Source organism: Dromiciops gliroides, chromosome 2 (assembly GCF_019393635.1).
Source record: "Dromiciops gliroides isolate mDroGli1 chromosome 2, mDroGli1.pri, whole genome shotgun sequence".
In the NCBI taxonomy this organism is placed as follows: Eukaryota; Metazoa; Chordata; class Mammalia; order Microbiotheria; family Microbiotheriidae; genus Dromiciops; species Dromiciops gliroides.
Window position 1 is genome coordinate 3,512,289 of NC_057862.1, and position 13,769 is coordinate 3,526,057.

Here is a 13,769-nt window from a genome sequence, read left to right on the forward strand (position 1 = left end):
ATACACTCAGTTCCTCTGCACATTGCCATCTCAGAAGCCCCTGGCTCACTTCAAAGCCTAGCCTTTATGATCTCTCCCTTTGGAGACTCTTCCCTACCTTCTCCTTTAGAAGTATATTCTCTAGCTAGAAATTGTTTGCACATACTTCACATTCATTTTTATACTTTTTTTAAAAAAATCCCTCAACATCCCTCTACCTAGATATGTATATAATTTAAGATTCTAAATGTGGATTCTAATGTGTTCCCCCAGTTTGGGGGAAACTGACTAAAAATCACTGATAAAACGAGTTTAGGTTTTTAAGGGTTTATTGGAAAATAGAAAGAAAAAGATTGAGAACAGAATTCTAACAGCCTGGCATTCCTATCTTTCCTCAAATTTCCTGTGAAGTCCTCTGCCGCCGGAAGCCAAAAAGGCCAGCGCTCTCTGCGCAGGCTCCCTTTCCTCCTTCCTGTCTCCTCCCAGACCATAGGAGGCTCCTCCAGTTGATTGGCTGGTAGACTTGATAGACAGCACCCATGAGCAAACATCATTTCCTGATGCCAAGGAAAAGCCACAATGCCTCTGAGGCATTTTCCTCATGGTGGAGCTCTCCACAGCAAGTCTCCAGTAGGTGGCGTCATTCCAATCATTACATATGAAATCTTTGTGGTTAGCAGTTGTTGTATATTGGGGTTTGTAAGTCTGCATCTGGTAGAGTCTGTTTCATGTAGAAAATAAACAAAGACCACACACACACACAAAAAAAAAACCAAGCAAATAAAGAAACAGACAAAAAGCCTATGCCAGTGATTTCCAAGGCATAGGGATATTCCAGGGAGGAAATGACCTTATCTATTAGTTCCTGCAGCTCAGTTATAGCTGTGCCTTGGAAAGATCTTTGGACCTGGCCACTTGATTGGTAGTGGTGCCTTCCTGATTCTGATGCAATGTCTCTATTCACTAAGCCATCCTGCTTTGAACATTGCAAAGATACAATTCATTTTCAATTGTTTATGAAAGTGATTTGAAACTCCAATAAACAAGTGACTTTCCCAGGATCATTCAATCAATTAAGCACCTACTATGTGCCAGGAGAGGAAGCTAGAGGGCTCAACAGATAGAGCACTGAGCTTTGAGTTAAGAAGACTTGAGTTCAAATCAGACCTCAGATCCTTACCAGCTGTGCTACCCTGGCCAAGTCACTTAACCTGTTTGCCTTAATCCACTGGGGATGGAAATAGCAAAACACTCCTTCTCCCCTCTCCCCTCTCCCACTGCATCTCCCGCCCCCTCCAAAAAAAAAAAAAAAAGAGTCAGGAAGATTCAGATAGGAATGAAAGCCTGAACAGCAATGTGCCAGGCATTGTGCTAAGCACTAGGGATACAAAAAGAGGCAAAAGACAATCTCTGTCCTCAAGAAACTTGCAATCTAATGGGCGAGGCAACATACAAACAAATATATACAAGGCAAGCAATAGACAGCATAAATAGGAAATGATTTAAAAGAGGGAAGGCATTAGAATCAAGAGTGATTGGGGCAAGCTGCTTGGGGCCTGGAACCCATAAGTGTTCCCCTGCATCCCAGCCTCCCTCAGCCTGAGGCTGAGGAAGGAAGCAGGATGCTGCAATAGAAAATAAACAAACAAACCTCGAGTCACTAGTGTGCCATTGGACATGTCCTCTCCCTCCCGAGTTTCAATTTTCTCCCTGGTAACTAGGGAGGGGGTGAGTCTGGACTCTATCATGCTTAATGAAAACTCCTTAGCAGCTCATCAGCCATGGTTTCCCAATCTAAGATTCTATGTAGGGTCAATCTGGAGACTCACCCCTGGGCCCTCTATCTCCCAGCCTTGTCCGTGGTAGTATCTGTCCGGGCAAAGAGAACTGCCCCTTGAACGGGAGTCGCTACGGAGTGCCCACCTCGGCTCCCTCTGACTCTGCTGCCAGCTGAGATCCCATGTCCCGCCCCACTGATCTGACCCGAGGAAACTGTCAGGTTCCAGGGGCAGCGCCCCATATCCCTCCCAACCCTGTTACATCTCCTACTCCCGTGCCTGGTTCAGCCAGCACAGGGAGAGCCAGGCTGGAGACTGGGGCTGTGGTAGACACCCCCCACCACCACCACCACCCCCAGCCCTTCCAATGTGACGCGGAGGGGCAAGGGGTTAAGGGAGGGGGAAGGGGCTGAGGGAAGGGGCGGGGCTAGGTAGGAGGGGGCGGAGTCATGCGGGAGGGGCAGGGGCAGGGGCGGAGCGACGTCGCGCGTCGCTTCTGAATGAAGTGGAGCTCCCACTCCACTGCCTCTGCCACCGCTGCTACTGGTGCCCGCCTAAGCTTGGCTGCTCCGGTGTGCCCTGGGCTGGGTCTGCTGGGCTCCCACCGCCGTTCTCGCTTCTGCAGGTGCCGCCGCCAGGCCTGCCCTTGCCCTTGCAGCCAAGCACCGTGCGGGCCGCCTGCAGTCAGTGGAACAGCGGCTGGAGGAGTCCAAAGCTGGGCACCGATGGGCAGCGGGCAGCGCCCTCGCCCTCTCCCCGCCGCCGCTGCCCCTGCTCGGGGTCGCCCGTCTGGCTGAGAGGCACTCCATCCCGCAAGTCCCCTGGCCCGCCCGGCGGGTGGACGGGCGGCAGGCTGGCTGGCCGGGGCATGTAGGATGCTGCCGGGTCCGAGCCTCCCGCGGCGGCGGCCCCGCCGGCCCCCGCAGCCTCCCCCGCAACTGCTCTGGCAGATGAACGCCGAGCTCTCCCCGCAGCCGCCGCCGCCCTGCCTGTGGATGGTGCCCAGCTCCGGGGGGGTCCTGCGGCTGGCAGCAGGGGTCGTGCCCCCGCCGCTACTGCTGCCCTCACCCCCCCAGCCGCCGCCACCACTGCTTCCGGGGGTGCCCAGTTGGCAGGTGCCTTGCGAGCCCTCCTTCCTGCCGCTGGTGCCCGTGCCCTCAGCGGCGCCCGATCCCCCAGCGCCTCAGTATCCCTTGCTGAATGAGCAGGTAAGGATCGGCATCCCCATTCCCCCTGTCCCTCAGCCTTCTTGTGCTCCCTTGGTTGGGGCTGTTCCCCCGCAGCCACCAGGGCGCATTGAGGTCTGCCTTTGCTCACTCGGGTCAGCTTCGAGCCCTCCACTTCCCTTTCAACGCGCTCTCCCCTTTCCTGGCTTTTATCCTCTGGGTTCTCGGACTTCCAGAATAATCAATATGCAGTCTGGCAGCGAGCCCTCTGTCCCCACCCCCAAAACTTCGAACTTGCAGCCCCCGTTCCGGGTCTCGAGGGGTTATAGGAATGCTTACAGAGCCATTGGAGAACTCACTTTAGAGGGGATGACCCTCCTCACCAGAGAGCCAAGGATGCTGGCGAGAACTTTCTTCTCTTACACTGGTTTCGCTGTCCAGGAGGCGGTGGTGCTGAAGTTCCAGCCTGCTAACACCGTGGGCTGCAGCCATGTACTTACCACGGCAGAGTTACACACGCAGAAGTTAATATTTCCACAGTCCTTGATAGACTTCAAAAGCAAAGCAGGCAGTCTGCTATTCGATAGTTATTTCTCATTCTTATCCGGGTGGGTAATCTCCCCTCCCCCTTAAAATAAGACCGAGGGCATTCTCTAAAGGAAATCTTATTCCACGGAAATGGGTGGGGGGAAAATAAGGTATTTAGGATAATGAACTGGTAACGCTTGATGTTTTTTTTTTTTAATTCGCTTTCCTTGTCCTGCTGATGCCATAAAATTGTTTTATGATATACTGCACTTCAGAAGAGTTTGTCTCAAATAAGAAGATGAAAAAGGCGAGAGCAGAAAGAAGTCGGAGCCAGAAGCGAAAGAATGAGTATCAAAGAAGGAAGGAGGCAGAGAGAGAGAAAAAAAGGGGGGGGCGGAGACAGACAAACAGAAACAGAGGCAGAAAGAGAAGGACTGACAGAAAAAGAGAATGGTTTAAATTGTGACCGATTTCAATTAGGAGGCAGAATAGAAGTCTCCTTTCAGCAAATGCTCCTTGAGTTGTCTTCTGTGTATCTATTCAGACACTACATTTTAGGGCAGCTTGCCCCTCACTCTGATCATTAACTTCATTAGCATATTTGAATAAATGCTGTGCCAAAAAAATGGGAGACTTCCATGTATGTCATTCCAATCGCATCCTGTGAAATTGATGCTTCCCCTTTAATCCCTTTAAAAGTGGACAATGAGAATTAAAAGTATATCCTGTATTTAGCTCTCTGTGATATTTTCATATTGATCAGTTTCTTTTTTGGATTTTAAAAATAAACCTCCAGCCATTGCAACGTTTTGGAGCTTGTCATATCTGAATGCTACCACTAGAGGTATATAATGCCAAGGAACTAACATATTCTGTTTAGAAAGCTGCATTTGTGTGTGTGTGTGTGTGTGTGTGTGTGTGTGTGTGTAAATGGAAGAAGGAAAAGAAGAAAAAAAACAGAATGTATACTTTCCTCTTCCTTTTGTCATTTGGATTTACTATCAAAGATCAAGTTTTAGAACCAAATGAACAATGTTAACACTGCAGAGTAGCCAATATATGTATGATATTAAATATATGCATATATTTATATGTATGATCTTAAAACTCAAATCGATGTGAGGGTTTTTTTTTTTTAACCATTAAGGTACATGTCTTGTTAGTTACTCACTAAGGAGGATTCAATTATCCATATATAAGATTTTTTTTTTTAAACCTTGAGGTATTGATACTAAATGCTAGTTTTTACCATTGTGTTATATGCATTAGGTATTGTTAGTTATTCTAGAATTAATAATGTAGTTGTGTTTTATTTGAAGCCCTCTTTCTTTAGAAACTATAAGCCTTAACACTAAAGCTTATTTTTAATGAGAAAAAAGGGTCATTGAGGGAAGTGTTCATTTGGGAGATGATCTTTTATTACCTTAAATTGGGAGAAATGGGTCATTAATCTTGAAATGTCATGAAATATAGAATTTTTTATATTTATCAAAGCAATTCAAGGATGAAAATGCATTTCACCACCTATTTTCCTTATAGTTGACAATCCTTGGTAAATTATTTTGGGGGGAAGGGTAGTTCACCACCTTATTATCTACGTGCTGATGTCTTTATGTTTGGAAGTTAGTTTTTGTCGGTATCCAAGAATGCAGTACTGAACATTAATTTGTAATGTTACTAAACCAATATATTTATTATCATGTTCATTGTTCATTAAATGTGGCACTCATTTAGTACTGCAGAATAGGAAAATGTATTTGATATTTTAATCACCTTTAGAAACATAAGTTTCTTTTTTTGTTGTTTAAAAAAATAGTCATTGGACTCAATGACTATTTAGTTATTTAGTTATTTAGTGATCCAGCAGTCATTTAGTCCCAAGAGTTGTGGATTTATTTTAGAATAAGCAAAATTTCAATTTCCCTTTTCTATCATTTTGTTTTTTAGTGGATCTTTGGAGCTCAGTCACCTGTGATAGGATTTTCTCCCTCTTCTAATGTGGATTTGATCCCCATTTTCCCCCATGTATACACTTCTGCTCTTCCACCTCCTGTAGGGAAAAGTTGGCTAGACAAGAGGATACCCAACTATAAGGTAAAAATGCCAATAATTTAGTTGGATCAATAGATTTTAATTGTTAAATTGTATACATGTCACTGCAAGAGTAGGATTTATATATATATATATATATATATATATATATATATAAAATAAAATTGCAACCATCTACCTAAACCCTTGCACAGTAAGAATGCCTTATCAAAAATATCAATATGTTGTAGGGACTAAAATACAAAGTCTTACAAAAATTGAGGAAATGACTGCATTATTTTCCATTGGCATTTCATTTTGCTAGATTTTGAATTTGCTATTTTATGCTTTTTGTTCCTTTGTTTATTTGGAAACACATGAATTTGAATGGTTTATGTTCTAGAATCCTTAAAGTTACTTGGTCAGTATCAGGCATCATTACCTATAGATGTAGATATGGATATATAGATAGATAGATATAGATATATAATGCACACATACATGTATATATGCATGTGTTTATGTATGTACATGTTAAAATGAGGGACTCATTCTAACAAAGCAGAAGTCAACTGTAGCTTAGTGGATGCATTTAGATGTTATTGGAGTCTATGAGAGGCTAAGTAATTTGTCTATGCTCACAAATATAAGAGACAAATACAAAATTTGAACCCAGGCAACTGTTCTGGCATCTTCATCTGGCACTGTATTTATTAGCTTTTTTGTGCCTCTCAATGGCTACATGTAATTAATAAAATAGTTGCCTTCCTTCTCCCTCATCCTAAACAAGTTTGGATTTCTGTGTAAGCTTGGACAATGACAATAAATGACACAAAATGATTATTATCTTGATCAATGTGTAAAACCCACACAGGAAAAGGGTTTCTTTGAACTGAAATCTGCATTTTGGCAACCTACTTTGGCCAAAGATATCAACTTATCTCTCATATATTAACCTTCATTTGACTGTATAGCACAGAAAAAGTTTTGATTCAATGATTCATTCCAAGTCATGTCCCAGCTGGATTTCATTCTTGTCTCATGGCACTTAACTTATAACATTGCCGAAAACAGTGAATTGGCTACACTGGGCTCCCTTCATTGTCTGGGAATAACATTTATCACTTTTAGGTTTTCTGACTTTCTATTGTGTATTCATTAGTCTTGATTTCTAGAGTCAACCTTACTTTAAAAAAAAAAAAAAAAACAACTACCTGTTTCTTATGGGGACAATTCGTCATAATTCTTTTCACTACCCAACTGCAAGGAATGGGCTTGAATATTGTTCTAGTATTTTCAAAATTTGATTTGAATTTTAGAGTTTTCAAAACCAGGTATAGATATAGCCTAACAGATCCTGAGTAGAAGATAATTTACATTAATTAAATGAGTTATTCTTTCTAAGTACATCCAGAAATTACATGTATACAAATCATACAGATTGTAATGACCTGTAAATGCCCATTATTTTGAACAAATGTAAAGCAGGACTGAATACATGTTCCTGATGGTATTTATTTTGTATATTATAACTTACTTAAAAGATTCATTTTACTTTATCTTGGACAGATATATTTAAATAACACATTTGCTCTGGACTCTACTTGGATACATCCGGAGGAATCAAGATTGTTTCATGGACATGAAAAGCCACATTTAATGACAAACCAGGTGGCCATGGCTGTATCTAGGCCAGCCCCTGCCTCAAGGCATCTCCCCACAGTGGTGTTAGCACCTCAGCCTATACCAGGTTGGTAAAAAAATGATGGTGATTAGTTCTATTCATCATCTTTTACTCTCTCCAACTGATTATCATATGAGATTCATTGTGAGTAGTATATAGCTCATGTTCATGGAAACATCATTTTGGTTAAAAACATTTCTATTTGAGTGAGCAGGAGATAATCTGATATAAGGGAGTAAGATATTATCTTCATTAATCACCATTTCTTTAGGAGATGGTAAAAATATGGATGAGATAACATATGGATAATTTTTAATCAGTGCTCTGTTTTTGGAATTTTATCTTACCTTCTGTTGGCATCTAATAATACAGGATGCTAACTGTTCAGTCAACCCAGTAAAAGGGAAAAAATACTTATATGGGCCAATGAGCCTGAAAAACATTCACTAAACTTAATGGGCCACTAGATTTTAAATGTTTTGAAATTCCTACCACTCTGCCATTCTTTACAATCAGTGTGAAAGTTTCATAAATGGGAAATAAAGGAAATAGATTGTTTTGAAGATTAATTTAGTTTGGATTTTAAGTTTCAGTGACCTAAAATATTATTTGCCTTAGGAAAAAAATGACTCTATTCCTGGATAGAAGATTTTATATTAACCATGTAATGATGGAGAAACAATGAAACCCTTTTTACTTAAAAATTCATTTAATTATAACATGCACTCATAGTTATATCATACAATTAAATTCTGGTCCCACCAACATTCTCCCAAGTCTTCTCCTGTTATGTAATTGGTTTTAATATTTTATAATTATATTAGCTTTTTTGCCATTTCCTTTCCATTTATTCTATATATAAATGTAGTAACAAGGAAAATTTCCTTTGGATCATAGATTGTTCTGTTGAGGAAAAAACAAATTCATCTTCTTATTGTTTCTAAGCATCCCTTATGTTAATGTGGTATAAATCTTATTTGGCATTGAGTCATAGAGAACAATTCAAATGTTTTCTATTTTTCAGAAGTTGTAATGATACTTGCCTGTGAACTGCCTTCTGTTCTTGTCTTTCTTAAATTATTGATCAACTGTAAAGTAGATCAAGATCATATAGCTATATATTTGTAAATCTGTTTACAACGAAACAATAATGCTGAATGTTTGATTTTCACTAGTAAAAAAAAATAATTTCCTTATTTGGCTCCTCAGTTTATATTATTTGTTTGTTTTAAAATTTTAGTCCAAGCATATGAGTAAATAAGAATTATTTTCAGTAATTCAAGAACATATTTGATACTAGCATGATTGTGACCATAGCAATTTGAGATAATGAGGGTAGAGTCAATGTTCTCATTCTTCCAAGCATCTTAGCACAGTGTCTTGTGCATAGTAGGTGCTTAATACTAATTGTTGAAAGAATAGGTGAATGAAAGAGTATAACCAATTTATTCAGTGAAATATATTCATTGAACTTGGCCCTTCTTTGTTCTATCAACTCAACAACTTTCCTTTTTTACTGTATTATGTAGGGAATACTGGCTATCAAGTTTATATTAGGGGAAATCTGAGTTTAATGTTTTTTTTTTGTTTTTGTTTTTTACGAAAGCTGTGCTATAGTACTTTTGTACAGTCAAGTTTAGAGGCATATGAGGCTGCTGTTTGCAAAAATCTGATGACAAATGTGACTTTTTCAGCAATGTTTTATAAGTATTTTATGTCTATTTTTTAAAAAAAATAGTCATAGTTTTAACTTTCTTGTTAAAAGTTTTTTTTTTTTCCCCTAAATATCATATTGAAAAGGAAAAAAAATAAAGTACCCTTTCCTCTTGCTTTGGTCTATCATTTGGGAAATTTTCTTTCTTTCTCCCCTTTTACTCCCCTGAATTTTCTCTAATTTGAAACCACAAGGGAATGTTGCTTCAACTGGCTTACATACTCAGTTTTTAAAGGAAATACACTTGCTCAAGCAGAAATTTCAAGGACAGTACAACCATTTTGACTAAGTAAATTCTGTGGAATTGGAAGTAATGATGTCAAGACCAATTACTCAGATAATGCTGGATATTATCTACAGATGAGTCAAATACAATCCCTTTAATCACTGGGAAGGGCTTCTAATCTTCCACAGGACACCAGGGGGCCTTTAGTGGCAGCTTCTTGACACAGTAGATAGAATCCCTAGGGTTGGGAAGATCTGATTTCAAATTTGGCATCAGATACTAACAATCTGACCTTGGACAAGTTTCTTAACCACTGTTTCCCTCATTTTCCTCATCTGTAAAGTGGTAAAAATAATAACACCTCCCTCAAAGTTGTTGGGTAGATCACATGAGATATATGTAAAGGGTTTTTTTGTTGTTGTTGTTCAATTTTAAAACACTTATTCAAATCATAGCTATTATTAAAAATGTTCCTCTGAATACTCATGTATCTAAAATGGAAGGAAATATCTGTTTTTATTTCACTTAACAACTAATAGGGAAGATAGATTTAGGTAGGTTAGACAAGCAAGATAATATCAAAGCAGAGTAGATCATGGAATTTTATGACTGAAAGAGATCTTAGTAGTGATAGTCATGTAGAAGACCATCATTGCCATCTTTGACATAGAGAAACCAAGTTGGCCATAGAAATTGGAATTATTTTTCTTTTTTATTTCTTTTTTTTTTTAGTGAGGCAATTGGGGTTAAGTGACTTGCCCAGAGTCACACAGCCAGTAAGTGTTAAGTGTCTGAGGCCGGATTTGAACTCAGGTCCTCCTGACTCCAGAGCTGGTGCTCTATCTACTGCACCACCTAGCTGCCCCGGAATTATTTTTCAATGATAATACGGCTAGACCTAACTTCAGATGAGGTGGTGACAATAAAAGGTCTTTTAACTTATAGATAGGACAGTCTCTAGGATTTGTTTTCCTCTCATCCTTGACAACTTTTCCAGAATACTTTTGTTGTAGAAAGTCTATTTAACTGTAGATGAAATTAAAACGATGTGTTTTAGAGCTACTAAGGAATTAAAAATAGGTAAGACAAATTTACATAATTGGCTAGGAATTGGCCTTATGATTACATCTGAAGATGGAACTTGTGGATGAAGGAAGTCCTTTATCAATGACAGCATTTTCCTTGCAATTTATCATCTCAGAGACTTACCTAGAATGCTAAATGGGGAAGTTATGTTTGCAAGATCACACATGCAGTATGTTTAACAGACAAGGTTTGAATCCAAATTTTCCTGCTTTCTGAAGTTGGCTCAAATCCATGTTGCTGTGCTACTTATGAATATCAGAGCTAAAAGAAACTTCAGAGGATATGTAACTCAATGCATAACCAAAAAGTATCATTTCTACAACATTTCCAACCAGTGTTTATTCAAACTTAGCTCAAAGACTTTGAGTTGGGGAAAGTTCACTACCTCCCTAGGCAACTCATTTAACATTTGGATGATGTTGGTTTAAATGACAATTACACACTTTCCCTTATCAGTTAGATGATAGATTTAGTCAACCTTCAAGTATGTCGCATTGTATATACAGTTTCATACTGTGACAATTGGAGTGACTCCACCTGTTGGAGAGTTATTGTAGGAAAGCTCTGCCATGAGGAGAAGGCATCTGAGGGTGAGCCATGTGGCTTGGAAGGTCAGTTCCTTGGCCTCAGGAAGTGACATTTGCTCGTGGGTACTGTCTATCAAAGCTACGAGCCAATTAGCTTGGATCTGTATGTGAGTGTGGATGGGATGTTCCCAGTTTCACAGGAGGCTTGTGGGATAAAGAAGGGGCAAGGCTCATTCTCTCCCTCTTTCAGGAGGACCTCAGGGGAGAGTGGAGCAGGAGATGTTGGCTACCTGAGATAGAAAGCTGAATCTATGTCTCTTTCTCTCTCTATTCACCAAATTCTTATGCTCCTCAATAAATGCTTAAAAAGTCTAAACTCTTGCTAAAGCTTCTAATTTATTGGTGACTACTCATTAGATTTTTAGACAGTATAGCTAGAATCTTATCTACAATTTTTTTAAAATTTTTAAATTTTCTCTTTTTGGTGAGGCAATTGGGGTTAAGTGACTTGCCCAGGGTCACACAGCTAGTAAGTGTTAAGTGTCTGAGGCCAGATTTGAACTCATGTCCTCCTGACTTCAGGACCGGTGCTTTATCCACTGCACCACCTAGCTACCCCCTTAGCTATAATATTTAAGGACAAAAGCTTTGCATTGCTTCAACAGTAGGAAGGATTGAGTTGTGGATAAGAGTATCAGTTCATGGACCATGGGCAATGCTGGTGAAAATGATACTTGGAATAGACTAAGAGACTTAAGGATCCATTAGGCTATTCAAGCTCCTCTCCTTCATTATTATCAATGATCCTCAAAATATATTCCATGCTATATATCGCAATAGAGTAAGAAAGCACTGAACACACTTTGAGTATTGTGAAATCAAATGTCTTACATTCCTGCATTTGATCCAGAATATTTCTTAGTTTCAAAGCTAATGTGATATCCTTTTTTTATAATATGCGAAAATAGTTGGGGATGGCCAAATCATTGATAATCTTTCTATCATCTTCATTCATTCATTCATTTATTTATTTACCTAGTCATCCATTTATTTCTATCTATTCATTCATTTGTTTATTCATTTATTTGTTTGTTCATTCATTCATTTGTTCATTCATTTGTTCATTTTTTCAGGGAAATGAGGATTAAGTGACTTGCCCAGGGTCACAGGGCTAGTAAGTGTCAAGTGTCTGAGGCCAGATTTGAACTCAGGTCCTCCTGAATCCAGGGCCAGTGCTTTATCCAGTGCACCCCCTAGTTGCTCCCAATCTCTCTATCAATTGTGTCATCATGTGTGAAGCAAGGAAAATAATGTAAGGTTGGTTATTCTATTGCCTTTCATGCTAGTGATCATCCCTGATGTTTAAGCCAGTCGTATAGTTGTATCTCAATCACGCCTTCAGGAAAATGTGATCATTTCCAGATAAGTAGGCTGTTGGATGTCATTAGTGGTTACTGACTCTTTTATATGTTTCATTCCCATCCCTTTACTCTCCTAACTGTTGAAAATGGCAGGGTACTGCCTGTGGTGATTAGTTATATTTGATGACAAAACATTCTGAGGATGAAAAGAAAGGGTCATTACACTATATATTTAGCAAAAACAGAATATCTGAACAGAGGGTTGGGAAGGATGCCAATTTCAGTTCCCCTTGGAATATATCCCAATTTTGGGAAGAGATGATTTTCTTTTTCATTGCAAAGCATCTTGCTAAGAATAATTATAAAACTAAAAGAAAAGTGTTTAGGTTAATTATTAGAGAATTATGCCTATAGTACCATAGAGTAGAAGGTGAGCCTATAGCCAAAGACATGATTCAAAAAAAAAACTACTGGACCAAATTACTTCATCTTTGCACTAGTCTTCTCTAGTAATGTAAGGTGATGATTCATGCTATGAAAATAATTATTTGAAAATGTCAAAAGAGTTTTAGCTTTTAAGTTTAATAACAGAGAAGTATGCAATTGTGTGTAGGTCAAGATGACAATACTTGAGCAGATCTATGATATCATCAATGTATATGGCCTAGTCCTTCCACCAATGCATTTATCCCTCCTCTCTCCGTACCCACAATGATTATGTTATTGAACTACTCATAAAGAACAAAAGCACTTTGCGTTGCTGCTGCTGCTCTGAGTGTGTGTGTGTGTGTGTGTGTGTTTCCTTCAAAACTGCTACCAGGCCTAAAGTTTGTCCTTGTTGGGTTTTTTTGTTTGTTTGTTTGTTTTTAGTTTTCAACATTTGTTTTTATAAGATTTCTAGTTCCAATTTTTTTTTCCTTCCCTTTCCTCCTTTCTCCCCAAGAAAGGAATTTGATATAGTTTATATATGTATAATCATATTAAACATATTTCTGCATTAGTTAGGCTGTAAAAGAAAAAAATCAGAATGAAATGGAAAAACCTCAAAAAAGAAAAAAGAAAAAGAAAACCAAAAGTAGAAACAGTATTGTTCAATCTGCATCTAGATTCCACAGTTCTTTTATCTGAATGTGGAGAGCATTTTCCATCATGAGCCCAGGCCTATACTTTAAACCTTTTTTGATTTGTGATGCTGTTCAGGGATGATTCTCTAGCATTTAGGGTCCATAGGAAAAATTTAAATCTTGAATATTTTAAAATTAAAGCTAAAGTTTGTTTCTTGAAGTATAGAAATACATGTCAATTGTAAGAACCATATTATTTTCTCAAAGTTCCACATGTGGAAATACATGAAATACTCCAAAGAGGGTCAGTTTGTCTCCAGGAGAAAATAATTAGAACAAGGTAGAGAAAAGGTAGAGGTATAAGCAATTACCAATGGGAGGACTTTGTTACAGACCTGTGTTGTGTATCTAAAGAAAATACAGGGGGCAACTAGGTGACAGAGTAGATAAAGCACCAGCCCTGGATTCAGGAGGACCTGAGTTCAAATCTGGCCTCAGACACTTGACACTTACTAGCTGCGTGACCCTGGCCAAGTCACTTAATCCTCATTGCCCTGAAAAAAAATACGGAGAGACTACTCATTGATATAGTGGACAGAGTGTTGATTATTTTCTGGAATTTCAC

The 13,769-nt window shown here is 39.2% G+C and overlaps 1 protein-coding gene across 1 annotated transcript in view; it reads left to right on the forward strand.

Moving 5' to 3' along the window:
• Nucleotides 1-2,441: 2,441 nt before the first annotated feature.
• The window catches only part of TCERG1L (transcription elongation regulator 1 like), a 358,337-nt gene continuing 347,009 nt past the window's right edge, over nucleotides 2,442-13,769 (forward strand). The window contains exons 1-3 of the mRNA XM_043985929.1: nucleotides 2,442-2,965; nucleotides 5,399-5,545; nucleotides 7,052-7,232. Of these exons, the coding sequence (XP_043841864.1) occupies nucleotides 2,633-2,965; nucleotides 5,399-5,545; nucleotides 7,052-7,232 (661 nt within the window). The 5' untranslated portion in view covers nucleotides 2,442-2,632. The remainder of the gene's footprint in view (nucleotides 2,966-5,398; nucleotides 5,546-7,051; nucleotides 7,233-13,769) is intronic.